This window comes from Mustela lutreola, chromosome 15 (genome assembly GCF_030435805.1).
Source record: "Mustela lutreola isolate mMusLut2 chromosome 15, mMusLut2.pri, whole genome shotgun sequence".
NCBI classification, from domain to species: Eukaryota; Metazoa; Chordata; class Mammalia; order Carnivora; family Mustelidae; genus Mustela; species Mustela lutreola.
The window spans coordinates 37,021,940-37,037,704 of record NC_081304.1 but is presented as its reverse complement, the minus strand read 5'-3'; the positions used below and the strand labels follow the sequence as shown (position 1 = coordinate 37,037,704).

The following is a 15,765-nucleotide window of genomic DNA, read 5'->3' as shown; positions in this document are numbered from 1 at the left end:
TTCTGAGAAGTAAAGGTGAGAACAGAGCAAGGGCACCTCACTAACACTTATTTGAATATTAATCTGAAAACAAATTCCAAGAAATTTTCGTAAATATTATTGCTCTTCCCCCCCCCTTCCAATACCATACCCTAGCCCACACCGTTTCTTCTACAAATGTTTATGGAGTACCTGCCGGGTGCCGGGCCCACTGCCAATCCCTTTTCATGGCTGTGGGAGGAGGAGGAGGAGGAATAGATTATCGCTTTGTAGTAAAGGCTCTCCATGCTTAGGTGTAGTATTTATTAGTTTAATATCATACTAGATTGCTAATTTTTAATTTAATCTTTTACGGGCTACTGGGAACACCCTATTTCTAAAAATGACCCTGTAGAAGGATGTGAGTTGTTGAATCGAAATGAGAGAAATCTCCTCAACCCTTAGGAGTTACCCTGGCAAAGATCATCTGATAGCGGCCTGTTTGGGAAATAAAAGCACGAGCTGGAAGAGATTTCTAGAAAGAACGCCGAGGGCTGGGGTTGATGGGATTTCAGATCTCCCCGTAATCATTTGTTATTAGCTCACAGCTCTCCTCAGAGGACTTCACAGGTGGCAGGCAGGTGCTTGGTAGGATTTGTCCGTGAACTCACACTGGAAGCTGTGCATCTGGAGGAGAGGCAGGGAGGCAGGTCTGGAGGGAGGCCATGAGCCATGCCCTCTGAGGAAGCCCTTGACTGAAGGTAAGCCCTGCTTGTGCCAGCCCCCACACAAGGTGTGTTCTGTGTTATCTAATTTAAATCTTCCATTAACCCTGTAAGGTATTGATTCCATTATTATTACCATCCATATATGGTGATAATATGAAGACTCAAAGAAATTAAGTGACTTACCCCAAAGCTACACCCACCTTGGTCTGCGGCTCCAACGCTAGGATTTCTCCAGTGCAACGCGCTGTGTATCTCTTGGGAAAGTCATTTCTCCTTCCTGAATCTGCTTTGCCAACCCACAGACAAAGGCTGTGATTCTGGATGACCGCAAGTTCCCTTCAGATCTTTGGATTTCTAGCCGCAGAAGTGTTTTATCCAAGGATTGACAAACCGTGGCCCATGGACCAAATGCAGTGGCCAGTTGTTTTTTTTAAATAGTTTCATCAGAACACAGCCACACCTAGTCATTGATGTCTCAGCTAGTAACAGATGGGAGTAGTTGTGACAGAGACCACATGGCCTCGAAGCCTGACATGCTTCCTGTCTGGCCCTCTAGAGAAAAGGGGCCAGGCCCCTGGAATATGCCAACATACAGGTTTTAATAGTGAGAAACGATACACAGTGAAGGAAGAGAGTCTCCAGGGCCACACAGCATCTGGGAGACATCCAGTTCCAACTGGGAGATGGCCACTGTTCACATCTTACACTTTGTAATTATTTAATTGACTTTTCACTAAGTTACAATTTACAACATGCAGAAGTCTGAGGTGTGTAGCCTGGTGACATAGCCACCATTCCCATGTGAAGACAGAGCACTTTTCCTGGCACCCTGGAAAGCCCCCTTGTAGCCCATCCCTGTGAACACACCGTCCCCCTTTCTCTGGAGCAACCTCCATATTAGCCTCTATCACCAGAATTACTTCTTGCTTTTTTTTTTTTTTTAAAGATTTTATTTATTTATTTGACAGAGAGAGATCACAAGTAGGCAGGGAGGCAGGCAGAGAGAGAGAGGAGAAAGCAGGCTCCCCGCTGAGCAGAGAGCCCGATGCGGGACTCGATCCCGGGACCCCGAGATCATGACCTGAGCCGAAGGCAGCAGCTTAACCCACTGAGCCACCCAGGTGCCCCTACTTCTTGCTTTTTAACTTCACGAGATGGACTCACACGGTGTATACCCTTTCGCATCCAGGAATGATGTTTCGTTTTAAACTACAAGTTCATGGCTGATAGTTTGGAAAATCAAGCTGCGCACATAAAGGAACAAAGATCCTCCTTAATGGCGTCACCCAGAGATGATCACCTGTTCATTCACTCAACACGTATTTTACTAAGCATGCGAGATTGCCAGGCCCCTCTCTGGGCACTGGAAAGGGAGAAGTGAGACAGTCCCTGCTCTCATGGAGCCTCCAGTCTGTGGTGCAGGTTTTCAAGGACTGCTCTGGAGTCCCATAGAGATCCTGCCAGAGGTCATAAGCCACCTGCCCAAAGGCCTGGAAGTGGACACCCTGGGATTATGAAACCATTTAGATGTCAAATCATAGAAGAGTTAGGGAAATCAAACGGTCGTGTGGACTAACTTGCTTTTTTTTTTTTTTCTCAATAAGTGCTTTTATGAGTAAGAGAATTCATTAAAGAGTATTGAAGAGAAATTTTCTCATTTTGGGGAGGTCTTTATTTTCTTTGAATTAACTAAGTAGCATCTTGATGTCCATCTTTTAGCATAAAATTTATTGGGGTCCTGTGGGAAATATGCTGTTTCCTCCTGGTTGGGTGCCATGAAGCCCACACAGAGGAGTCTGCTAGCAATCTTCTTCTTCATTCCATCATGACCGGGCATCATGAGAACGCTATGTTTCCAAGCTCAGACTGTCAATGAACTTTTTGAGACTTAGGAAAAAAATATGGGAAGTTTGAAACATACAAATAGAAAAATATAAGACCCCATAGATGTCATCATTCATCTTCAGAAATTTCAAGTTTGCCAGTCGTGTTTCTGCTATCCCTTCACATCTTATGGGGTAAGGGTGCTAACTGGCCATTTCTCAAAAGCAGAATCAGAAGCCCTGAGAGGAGTGCTCTCCAAAAGCCCTTGGGAAGGTGAGGAGTCCTCCAGAAAGGAGTACTGTATCCAGAACTAGGACCTGAGACTCTAACCCTGCAATCTAGAATGTTCTCTGGGCTGTGGTAACAGCAAAGCCCCCACGCCCCTTCAGACCAGGATAGAACAGCACTTATGTTTTACTCTAGAGATGATTTCATTTACTCTAGAGATGATTCTACGAGGCCTTCTAGATGCTGCCAGATCAACGGGAGCGCCTTGGAGAATGGAGCAGCAGCTGGTGGAGAGGACCAGGCCCTCCCCGCGGCAAGCTAAGCAGACATTCGGAAGTGGGGGGAAGACGGTGCGCCCAAGAGTGGGAAAGGAACATCACTTACACTATGAAGTTACAGGAGAGGTGAGTCTCCTGGAACCACATTTACTATTCTGTGGAAATTCCAAGATGGTGCTCAGGCCTTCAGAGAGTCTTGAGCCAACTGGATTTTTAAAATGATCTTACAATAAGGCCCGCATTTACCACAGCAAATCTTGAGATTTGACCTGCAGATGCATTGTTTCAGTAGAAGAACCTAATACAATCTCTTCAAATTCAGTAACTCTTAAAAAAAGCTTATCATGAAAGACCTCAAAGGAATCAGCTGCTTGACTTCTTTGCCTGTTTTCATATGTGCTGCTGCTTCTTCCTGAACATGGGAGAGCACATCAGGTCACCCTCAGGGAACACACAGTTACTAACTCATTTAATCCTCACACAAAACCCAGCAGGGTGTGTTGTTATCATTTTCCACAGAAGGAAACTGAGGGTCAGGGTGATTATGTAACCTGCCCAAGTCCCAGCGCTGGTTAAGCAGATCTGAGACCTACATTTAGGTGCGTTTGATTTCTGCATCTACTCTGTATTTCTCTGCTGTGGATCCTCCATTTCTGCCTCGTAGAACCCCGATTGCAACTTCCCATCTGCCAATGCAGTAAAAGCTGGAGACTTTCCTCTTCCATCTTAATGCCCTGCTCACAAGTTCTGAGCCCCAGTCCCGGCCCTTCGCCTACTGCAGGAGCTGCCAGATACCTCTAAGTGTCTTATGTTTTATTTTCCCACCTTTAAAATGAGGCTACTGTATCAGTTCATCACCATTTTGCCTGGGTGGAGCATAAACACAGAGTATTTCAACGATAGTCTTGTTTCCTCTATTTGGGGGATATTTAACCAAAGGATTTTAGGAGGTAACTCAATTAGCATTTATGACCTACATCCTAAAATCCTGAAGGACTGTCTGCTGAGATACTTACACTTCTTTTTTTAAAAGATTTTATTTATTTATTTGACAGAGATCACAAGTAGGCAGAGAGGCAGGCAGAGGGGGAAGCAGGCTCCCTGCAGAGCAGAGAGCCTGATTCGGGGTGGGGGTGGAGAGGCTCCATCTCAGGACTCTGAGATCATGACCTGAGCCCAAGGCAGAGGCTTAGCCCACTGAGCCACCCAGGTGCCCCTACATTTTTCTTCTTAAATGTCCATATGAAGAGGTAGGTATTGCATCGGGGCAGATCTAGAATTGCCCCTACTTAGTAAGCCCCCCTATTATACCAGGTAGCATATTCAAGGTAGGTCTGAGCCAGAGGATTACAGGAAGTTGCTGGATACAGACGGCCAGACTAACTATAGATATACCCAGACACTGGTAGGAAATTTCCCTATCAAGGTGAAACTTCCTGTACGTTCACTGGCTTGGGCTAGAGGGAGAAAGAATGGGTTTGCAAACACCTGAATTTTGAGAGACAAGGAAGCTTGAGTCAGAGTTGGTGCTCAGTAGTTTGGAACTACGAATCAAAGCTTTGCTGTTGAAAGGGAAGTGACTGCTGGTGTTTTAATGGGTTTTCCCAGCTGAACACAGAAACTGATCTTCATTACACTTGACTGCTTCTATCATGATAGCAAGTGAGAGACAGAGAAAAAGAGATTGTTCTCCAGGGACATTTACTCTCAACACTTCATTATCCTGGCTGAGGGGAGCTCAGTAGGCAGAGAATGTTCTCCCATTGGGCCGAATTGTGAGGGGCAAGGACCTGCCGTATGTCACAACAAACTAAAAGACAACAGGGTGGAATGAAGGGCCCTTGTTTCCATCAACTTATTTCTCCTTTCTCAAGGAAAGAATGTGAGATAGTGTCAGCCTTCTTCAAGGCTACAGGAGCACAGTGGTCCCCTTCTTTCTGGCTCCCAGCACACGTCCCAGGAGGGAGCAGACCCTTTAAGAGAGGCAGACTCTCCGCAGTCAGTACCACCTGGGACTTCAGCTCCCACACACCTAGATTCATCCAGAACCAAGCAGATGAGAGCCACCAACCTTTCCTTCCCCCTCACTGAACTTCCTCCTAATTGTCTTTTAAAGGTGGGAATGGTAGGAGAATTTGATTAGAAGCTCCTTTGCAAATTCCCTGCTGATTCTGAATGCTTGTCCCTAATCTCCGCTCCCGGCCCAGCTCTGGATCTGCCTGATTCTGAGAAGCTAAGGCCCCAGGGGTTAGCTTTTTCTACTGGGAACTGGCTTCCTCCCTTTACCAGACTGAAAAGTGTGAACACCAATTATTAAGCCAAGGGTTTCACAGGTGGTCTCATTCGATGTATACAACGCCCCTCCCCCGGCACTATTGGCCATCAGTATTTCACGGATGAGAAAACTGAGGCTTAAAGAGGGTCGGGGTTCCTCTGCCTTCCTGAGCTATGGGTGTACTGTGGATCCTAAAAAGCTCCTTGCCCTGTTCTACTGCAGGTCAGGGCCAGCCTGTATGTAGGTCCAGGGGCGCCGCAGGCCTCCTTCCTTCCCACACCGACAGGGAGAAGCAGGTGAAACTCCCATAGAACTGAAAGGTTCGGGCTTCCTTCCAGACCCAGGCCGAGGGCGGTAAAAATCTTCACTCCCTCAGCGGCTTCGTGGGCGCCGGCTCCCTCCCGCCACTGCCTTGGTTGACTTCACCTCCGAGGAGCTCCGTCCTTGGCCTGGGGAACCGCTGGGTCCTGGAGCTGCGAATAAACCAGAAGGCAGTGGGCCGGGGGACACGCGGCTCCCACTGTCCCTCCAGGCAGCCGCAGGCCAAGGTTTGCTTTCACTGTTCGAAAGGAGGCCCTGCAATCCTAGTTTCGCCGGAAAAGCAGAGGCGCTTTGATATTCTGGTTTAAACAGGAGAGCTTGGCCTAGGCGGCCAGCTCCCCCGCGGCTTGGACGACCTAAGTGCTGGAGCAGCCTGGCGGCTGTAGGACCTCAACTTTGGCTGCTCCCCGGGCCATAAATTAGTGGGGGCCTCCTCCCAAGGGTTCTCCGGGCCTCCTTCCCTGTCGCCTACGCTCTCGGGGCCGGCAGTTCTGCGAATCCAAACCTCCAAACTCCTCTGGGGAAGGCCTAGGGTCTGCAAAATAGTACGGGTATACTAAATGGGGTCGCCGCGATCCGCACTCACCCCGCCTGCCACCCCCGTTTCCTCCGAGTCTCCGCGTCCATTCCCTAGGGGGCAGTTTCTCCTCGCCCCGCTGGCTGTCCCTGCCCACCACCTGCGTCGTTTGGGATGCGTCGGAAGGCCTCTCTACTCTTCGCACCCTCCTCCGTCTCCTTCTTCCAAGGGCACCCCAACTTCCTCCAGCTCTCACCTGCACCCCTGAAGTGCAGTTTCTTCTCTCCAGACTAAACCTGGACCCGCAGCGTCTGGAAAAGCCCCGGAGTCTCCCATACCGAGGCTGCAAGCTGCTTGCTTACCAAGTCCAAAGGTCAGCTAAAGTTTGGCTGATAAACAGAACCAGTACAAGAAGGTCTTCAGCCCCCCAGCGTGAGTACAATGGACCCTGGCAAGCCCTGCTCCCGGCCCGGGTCTCCAGCTCTCCACGTCTGCCCCCACATGCTCTCCCTCTCTCTCTTTCCCCCCTCCCCACGACTATTTGCATCTTGCCGAAAGCCGGGCCCTCCCCGCTAATTTGCATATCTTATATGGCCTAATGGTGGCGATCATGGCAAGTTAGAAGTTTTCTGGCTCCTCTCGGAGGAGACTCCGGGACCCCGGGGAGTTAACAGGTGTCTGGAGGCTGAAGGGTGGGGGGGCTCCTGGACTTGGGGTTCGCTTGTGAAACTCCCCTCCACCCTCCTCTCTTGCACCCACCCACCCCCTCACCCCCTTCTTTTTCTGTCCTTGGAAAATGGTGTCCAAGCTTACGTCGCTCCAGCAAGAACTCCTGAGCGCCCTGCTGAGCTCCGGGGTCACCAAGGAGGTGCTGGTCCAGGCCTTAGAGGAGTTGCTGCCATCCCCGAGTTTCGGGGTGAAGCTGGAGACGCTGCCCCTGTCCCCCGGGAACGGGGCCGACCCCGACACCAAGCCAGTCTTTCATACGCTCACGAACGGCCACGCCAAGGGCCGCTTGTCTGGGGACGAGGGTTCCGAAGACGGGGACGACTATGACACCCCTCCCATCCTCAAGGAGCTGCAAGCGCTCAACACCGAGGAGGCTGCCGAGCAGCGGGCGGAGGTGGACCGGATGCTCAGGTAGGCGCGGACCGAGGTGGGGAGTACGCGCCCCAACCCCTGAAGCCCGGGCCTTGTGCTTGAGTGACGCTGCCCGGGACCCTGTTTTCCACCAGAGAAGTCCCCCGGGGGGTGCTCCGCTTCTCTCCCAACACCTGGACCCCTCCCAGTGCCGCATTCGGAGGGTCCTGAATCCCGAGGCTCCATCTCCCCTTTCCCAGGCCAGCGCCCGGAACCCGAGGGGCCCTCCGGGCCTGGGAGAGCCGGAGCGGCGGAGCTCTGGGCGGGAGGTGTGCTCGCGCGACTGGAGGTGCGAGTGGGTGCAGTGAATCAGTGGCCACTTCCCGCGAGCAGAGGCTCCCGCCCGCACAGGTCCCAGGCCGTGCTTTTCTCCCGCGTGCCGCCTCTCCCGTCCCGCGAAACGCGGGCCGGCGTCCGGTACCGCGTCCTGCTGTTCTTTGCAGAGGGACTGGCGGCGCCCGGGGCCGGGATCCGGGGGGGGGCGAGCTCTCTGGCGGGCACTCCCATCTGCAGCGCCCCTGCAAGGCCCTAGGGTTATCCGGAATCCCCAGGGCCAGGTTAGATTTGCAGAAGGAAACGTTTGCCTGTTGTAGGGCCGGGGCGGACCCGCACGGGGCAAAAGGATCACGTATCTAAGGAAGCCAGGGCAAGTGCGGCTAAGACCGCCTTCGCAGCGGATTTGGTGGCCTTTTGAGAAAGAGAGGCGTTTCCAGATCAGGCCGCCGACATCCCGGCGTCCTCGCGGAATTCGGGCCGCCTGGCGGGCCTGGGATCTTTTGCTGGGCCTCCCCGACCGGCCTAGGGCTTTGACAGCTAGTTACTAATTATCCAAGGAGCCGAGCGGTTCCCTTAGACCGCACGTCGCTCCCGGCCCTTCGACTTTAGGACCGAGCCCCTTGTGTGGCCTCGGACCCTTCAGCGCCAAGATTTCAGGACAGGGGCCGGAACCAAAGCCGCGCCCCGAGTAAGGCAGCCTCGGCGTCCCGCCCGCAGCAGCAGTTTGGGGGTGGAATGTGACCTTGTATTTGAATTTGCCATCTGGGGACCCAGCGGCTTACTCTCTAGCAAAGATAATTGGGGATTTCTAGATTTTTCCCCTCCGAAGTATTTTTGCTGTTCGTAGGTTTGAGATTCTTCCCTCGCGGTTCCCCCGAGCGGCGGCGGTTTCGTTACCGCCTGAGTTCGGGCGCAGGAAGGTGAGGGGTCGGAAGAGGAGCCGCTGGGGCTCCAGGGCGGCCTGGAGGGCGAGCAGAGCCGGGCAGTCTAACCGAACTCCCGGCCGCCGGCCACCGGGAACCCGCGGGACCTAGTCCCATCCACCTGGCCGCAAGCGTGCGTCTTCCAGCGGGGTTCTGGGAGGTTCTGCGAAGCCCGAGGCGACCCAGGGCCCCCTCCGCACCCAGCCCCTAGCTGGGCTGGACGCAGCAGAGATGTAACATAAACGGCAGCACGTGGAGTTAGGGTGTTATTAATTTATTTCTATAAATCATCAACAGAAAGATACACAAAGAGTCGTGATTAGGTTGAGAAGAGAGGCGGGTTATTCATTGGTGAAGTTGTAAACGCGGCTTAGAGAGGGAAGGAAGTCCGAACGCAGACGCGGGGCTCCTGCCCGTGCACGCGCTCAGCGCTGCGGGGCGCTCCCTGCCAGGCCCCACGGCGCCTAACCTGGGCTGTCCAGGCCGCCCCGGGGCGGTGCGCACCTGCAGACCGGGCCTCGGCCCTGTGCCCTCCGCGCAGCCTGGCTCCGGCGGGATGGGGAGGAAGGCGAGGGGCAGAGACCCTCACCCGGCTGGAGACGTAGAGACGCAGGACAGACCCACGGTTTTTCCTCCTTTCCCAGGCGGGTGCCGCCTTCCCTCCCCCACCTTCGGGAGTGCTCAGACTTTATTAAAGTAATTTTTCAAGAAATTGCTAGCGGTTCCCAGGTCACTGCACGGTCGGCTCCCGAGCACTCCCTTTTTTGCCCACCCTGTTCCGGTAAAGTGGAGAGAACAGAACAGAAGTGTCTTGGCTGGACTCAGGACTCCTGGAAGGGAAAGGCAAGAAGGAAAGGTCCAGGACGGCGCACTGCTTGGCCCCGCGCGCCGCGCTGGAGCCGCCTCGGAAACCCGGGCGTTTGGAAAGGAAGGAAGCCAGAGTTGAGGCTTCTGAAGGAGCTTGGGGCGAACTGTACGGGGGTCCAGGGCTTTCCTGCTCCTGGGCAGCAGAGTCCCTGTTTGAAAAGGAGCGTGCTGGACCCACTCCCGGCACCGGGGTCGCACGTTTGACACCTGCGCTCCGAGCACAGTGGCCGCTCGTGTTTCTCGGGATCCGTGTATTTGTCGGGGTTTGGAACCTCTCGATCTAAGCTGTATTTTCAGGTGGACAGACGTAACTAGCTCTCTGGGGTCCTCCCGGTGAATACAGGTGAATTCTGGGGTCAGAGAGCTGTAAAGGTATAACTACGCCATCTTCCCCGAGGCTCTTGTCATGAAATACTGGGCTGAAGGGTTTGCTCAAGTTTGTAGGGTTTCCCTGTTTTGTTTTGTTTTGTTTTTTTCTTAACCTTCCCAGTTGTTAAACTAATTATTCTTTCCACAGAACCTTTCCATCTTAGAACAGTACACTATTTTCCTAGGTTTCCTAGGCGCACGAAATGAACATAGGTAAAGAAATTTAAACAAAACGAAGAGAGTCAAAGAATCTGTTAAAGCAATTAACTTTGAAAATCCAAAGGCGTTTTCTAAGTTCCAAAGCAATTGTATCTGTTGAAAGTGTTTTTCTACCCTAAAAATATCTATGGAAATATTCCCCAGAAACAAGCGTTAAAATGATCGCTGATGTTTACACGGGTATTTGCGTCGTGTGGATATTTTCCGTGTGTGAAATGGATTGCGTTTTTGCATTTTTTTGCCCTTGTTTTGTCATTATGCTTCATCACTTGGATGTACCTTTATAAATACTTGAGAAATGTATTGACATATATGTAATTAATCTTAAAAGTGTGTCTTTCAAAACATCTCTGCTAAAGCCTGTGATCTCATGAATTTAATATCAGAGACTTGTTAAAATAACCAGTTATTCAGACGCTTACAAAATATGTTTACTTACACACTTTTAAATTCGTTAAACAAAAATAAATTTTGCCATGTGATAGGCACCATTTAGAAATGACCATTTCATCTGCAACAGTATCTCTGTTTTATCCTCTGCTTTACACGTTCTTTATTGTTTCATTTCAAACTCAGGTTTTTTCTTCATTTTTTTCCATGTTCTATCAGACTATTATACACCTCAGCATTTAGTAAAGGGGTACTCGTTTTTTTTTTTAAGTTAAATATATAATTATCAAATAGTATATGTGGATATGTGTTGTGAATACTTTTGTTCTATATTGTGCCTCATTTTTAAAAATTTCTTGTTTTAAGTGACACCTCTCACTTTGAAGTCACCTATTTAATAAGCAAGAAAATATATTGGCAAAGTTGAAAGCACTTTAAATAAATAAATTTCAAAAACCCTAGTACATTGCTGTAGAAAAGCTTTTTGCGTACCTGTGTTTCTGAGAAATGAAAAGTATAATCAAGTTCTTATCCCATGATTGAAATTGATGAGAAACATTGCCTTCCAGATATATTTCTTCCCTGATAGGGTCAGGGTAAGAATAGGAGAAACCATGGCATTTGGGATGGTTAATATCTTATTCAAAAATTGATTTGAAATTATCCATCCCTATTAGGTTTCATCTGGGAGGTGGGGCTGTGGAGGGTTGTTTTTTCTTTGTTTGTTTGGTTGGTGGGTTGGTTGGTTTTTAAACTTGCCCTTACCTCCCTGGAGGGATTCTTCATTCTGGGAGGAACATCATTGTATTTCTTAAAAACTTTTCTGAAACTCTGAAAACTTTAACAGTTGACTGAGAAGTCCTCCTTGCTTCTCAGGAGGTGGACACAAATGTTTCACTCCAATTTTACAGGACAAAAAACTGAGACACCTACTCAGAAAGGAAATAATGTGGCAAAGGTCTGGAATTCCAGACCGGTGCTGCCCCCTGTCATTGCAGGAGGATCAGCCAACCCAGCCCCAAGTTAATGGCATCTCCACTTTCCGGAAGGCCTTTTGCCTTCCCGTCCCTCACTTTCCAGGAAAATGAAGGAAAGCAAAATAAAATAGGAACTTTTCTTTCTGCTAAAGAAAGGGAGTGCTGGTAGTGCCTTCCCATCCCTGAAGATGTCACCTTTATCCTCCTGATCTCCGATGACAGGGACTGAGTATACTGTATAGGAGCTCTCGTCTCCCTTTCCTTTAGGTTCTGTCTTGGCCTCACCTCTCTCCCCTGGATGTCACTTGGGCAGATGGAGAAGAGGGTGAAGATCAGGGTTTTGCACAGAGTGTAGGTAAAAGCCCTAAAAAGGGAATATTTCTACCCAGACATCTTCCACCAAAATCCTAACCATCTGCTTATCTGTCTAGTGAGGACCCCTGGAGGGCTGCCAAAATGATTAAGGGCTACATGCAGCAACACAACATCCCCCAGAGGGAAGTGGTCGATGTCACGGGTCTCAACCAGTCCCACCTCTCTCAGCATCTCAACAAGGGCACCCCCATGAAGACCCAGAAGCGCGCAGCCCTCTACACCTGGTACGTCCGAAAGCAACGAGAGATCCTCCGACGTAAGTGCTCTAATCCCCCCTGGACCTCAACCTGGAGTGACCTTTTCCCTAACTCTGACCCCTATGGGATGCCTCAGTTTCCTCTACATCCAGAAGGCCTGCGGAGCATTTGGCAGATATAAGGAAGCTGGCAGGTGGATTTGGTTTTCGTAGTTACCATACAGCGGATTGATTTCCATCATTTTCTTCTTCCATGGTCCCTTACTACTCAGCCAGCTGGCTTGATGAGTCCATTAGTATGTGCAATGTACATTGAATTTTCTGGTCCCCGCTTCCAGCATCCTTCTCTTTGAAACCAAGTAGGTAACAGTGGACTGTTGTCCCCAAACTAAACCAAACAGCTCCCCTTGCCACAGATCAGAGTTCCCAAGGAAGATGTCCTGTAGCCATCCATACCTGTTGATCACCAATACTGTTCTTTTCCTCCCCTCTGGAGAGCATGTACAAAACAGAAGATAGCTGTAGATACAGATACAGTCAGAACTCAACCCTGTTTCCAGGAGCGGGAGCACTCTCATCCCAAAGCAATTTAGGATGATCCCAGACATATGTCAATATCGACACAGTTTTGAGACTTCAGCTGATGACCCTGTCTGATGAGGAAGCCGCTCTGGCTAAATCAGGACATAGCAGCAGTGTCTCCATTTGGGACACTGACCAATCAGTTACTGTCATTCCCACTTCTATCCCCAAATTTCCTTTCTGTCCCAAGATTTCTTCCACTCAGTAATACCAAGAGATTTTTGTTTTGAAGCATAGGGAAGTTTGAACTGCATTTGAATGATGGTCTGTTTTTATTTTTAGGAGAATATGCTTTTACATTATCTTTAATTATTTTGATCTGGCCCTTTTCCCAGGAAAATTTTGTATGAGTTTTCCACTCTTCCCATCCACTGTCCTCTGGGCCATGGGCTCCTCTCTCTTCATCAAGATACTAATTTCCACCACTTTCTGGGTTGGGTTTTTCCCCCTCTCACTGAATGTCCACTTTCTAAAAAATCTTTCTTGTTTTTTGCCATACAGTGCTCTGAAGTGATTGTTTCAGTATTCATTGTCTCTGTGCCCGTGGGCGGAAAGGCTTCCTGGAGGAGGGAAAGGTTTTAGACCTCCATCTCCTAGGGTGTCTGTCTTTTGAAAGCATTAAATGGGTAGATGAGAAGCAGCAAAGCCAGAGGTCTTTGCTGCATAGGAGAAGGGGCCCCTTTTAAACTCTGGGTTGATTCACCACACAGGTCTTTAAGAATCTGTGTTTCTGACATGGAGCAACTCTCTCTGATTCCTGGAGAGTCTGAGAACATTCTCAGGATCCACAGTCTCCGAAGGCCAGAGAACTCTTGGGCCTGCCCTCACTCCAGTCCAAGCCTCATGTGGCATCTCCAGTTTGAGCTGCCTCCCTGTGTTCAGTGGATCTCTCAGAAAGCAGAGAGATCCAGGAAAGGCCAGTTAGAAACTATGAAAAAGACACATGTCCCAGAAAGTTTCTCAAGATGCTTGAGATGAGACTATCCCTGCAAGGGATTTTTTTTTCCCCCTGCAAGGGATTTTTAAAATCATTATTGTTTTAAAGCCACATGAGATCTAAATCTTAAGAAACATTCCTTCATTCTGTAAATATTATTTGAACATCTATTCGGTGCCAAACACTGTCCTGGGCTGTAAGATGCACAGGCTCTTTTTTCCGAGGTTTACCACCTGATGGGGGAGATGGCATGTTTAAGTAAATAATGACTGTCGCTTTCTAAGAGCTGTTATAAAGGTATACACAAGGGGCAGCAGAGGAATTGCTAAATTGCCTGGAGATATCACAGAGGGCTTCCTAGAGGAGGTGGCATTGGACCCAATTCTTATAGGATGAATACAAGATACACAAGCATGGGATAAAAATTAGCAAGTGAGATGGAACGTGTGAAAGGAGAAAGGGGTTAGCATTTATTTTTTTTAATTGTTTTTATTAACATTTAATGTATTATTTGCCCCAAGGGTTCAGGTCTGTGAATCGTCAGGCTTAGACATTACACAGCACTCACCATAGCACATACCTTCCCCAGTGTCCATAACCCCACCACCCTATCCCCACCCTCCCACCCCCCAGCAACCCTCAGTTTGTTTTGTGAGATTAAGAGTCTCTTATGGTTTGTCTCACTCCCGATCCCATCTTGTCTCATTTTTCCTCCCTACCCCCCAAACCAAGGGGGAGCATTTAAAAAGACGTACTTTTTTGAAAACTGAATAATGATATCAGTGATAATATTCATGGGCCCATGCACATGTAGAGAATCTGCTTGTCCAAGCTAGCTCCTGAGCCTATAAAGAGGCTGCTGAAACCAGAACATTTTCTGTCTCCCTGCTTCCCCCACATTGATCTAGAAGGAAGCGGAGGAGAGATGGTGGTGGCTGGAGGATGGATCAAAGTCTAGTTCTTCAAAACTCCAGAGGCTAGGGCCCTGAGGTGGGCAGAGCCCAGATGTTTCCAGGCACCTGCAGTCAAGGCAACCTGGCCGATTTGGGCATGCGTGCAGGGAGGCTGCCTCCCCAGAAGGCAGCCCTCAGACAGAGGCCACCCCAAACTCTGGGCAGCTGTGAGGGAGCCTCACCCCTACCACAGACAAAACTAGTCAGTTCTGTTACCTCCACCCAAGTCAGATGTGATGGGTTTGTGGATGTATTGTTTGGGTTTGGTTTGTACCAAGAGGCGATGCAAAGGTTGCTGATTAAGGAGGCGTCGTGTCTGTAGGGCTGTGGCCCGTGCCTCACATCCATACAACTTTGGGCAAGTCCTATAAGCAGTCTGAATCTCAGTTTCCTATAAGCAGTCTGAATCTCAGTTTCTTCAGCTATAAAACAGAAAAGACCAGACTTCTTGCATGGAGATGTTGTGAGAATTAGATGGACCTTTTGGATACCCCACCATACCGGGGGCTCAATACACGTTCATTGTCATGATCTGTATTTGGGAAACACAGGAAGAGCCTCCTGTGGCTCCTGGGTCCTCAGGATTATCCTTACTGGCCTTGCCTCTTACTCTTGGTGACGCCAGAAGGAGGAGAGGAGACCTTGAGACAGGAACTTCTTCCTCCCCCACTTGCTCTCCCTCAGGTGGCTGTACGAGCTGGTGGCCATGGAGACCCAGTAATGTAAGAGGTGTGGAGGCACTTGGAAAAACAAGGCCTCCCTAGAAATGTGGGTCCCCATCATCATCCTGACCCACAGGCAGGGAAACAGGCAGGGCGGGGGTGGGGAGAGTTAGGTGACTTGGGTAGGGCCTCCATTAGCCAGAACTGAGGCAGTGGCTTCCTGCCCAGAGCTTGGGCAGGGCTTCTCTCGAAGTGTCTGAAGCACTTGTTGGGAATCACTGAACATGGAGCCGAAAGTGGCCTGAGAATCCTCCAGAGTGGGTAGGACCCAAATCCTAGGCCCCAGGGATAGGTCAGACACTACTTAGAACTTGGCCAGTTGGCAACCATTCAGACGAAGCCCAGCACGGCCTGTAGCAGAGTCCCAAGTTCAGGCTGGTTAGAGGCCCACTGTTCCCAAGGATGGGCCAAAATGGAAAATGATCCCTAGACCGGTAGTAAGTTCCCCATCGCTGGAGGGGTGTAGACTGGAAGACCACGTGGCAGGGTGTCGTGGAGGGAATTTGAGCATTAAATAGTGGCCTGACTCTGAAACTTGGAGAATTTTGGATCAAGTTGCCTCTGACTCCTGCAGAAGTGACTCCAGGAATCAAGAAAGAAAAACATCAAGGTCCAAAACCTGGGGACTGGCAGTTAGGAATTGAATCTGTCATGTGTCCTTGCTCAGCAGGGTGGCTGGCCTCTGTGTTTGTTCATCTGTAAAATGGAAC

At 49.8% G+C, this 15,765-nt stretch overlaps 1 protein-coding gene across 5 annotated transcripts in view; it reads left to right on the top strand.

Annotated features, from left to right (window-relative positions):
- Nucleotides 1-6,757: 6,757 nt before the first annotated feature.
- HNF1B (HNF1 homeobox B) overlaps nt 6,758-15,765 on the top strand; it is a 51,583-nt gene continuing 42,575 nt past the window's right edge. For 2 of the 5 annotated variants that reach the window (XM_059147490.1, XM_059147487.1), the window contains exons 1-2: nt 6,759-7,269; nt 11,722-11,921. In XM_059147490.1, the coding sequence (XP_059003473.1) occupies nt 6,926-7,269; nt 11,722-11,921 (544 nt within the window). In that variant the 5' untranslated portion in view covers nt 6,759-6,925. Of the gene's footprint in view, nt 7,270-8,816; nt 9,679-11,721; nt 11,922-15,765 lie in introns of those variants that run through there. The other 3 variants (XM_059147488.1, XM_059147489.1, XM_059147491.1) reach the window with 3 other exon arrangements.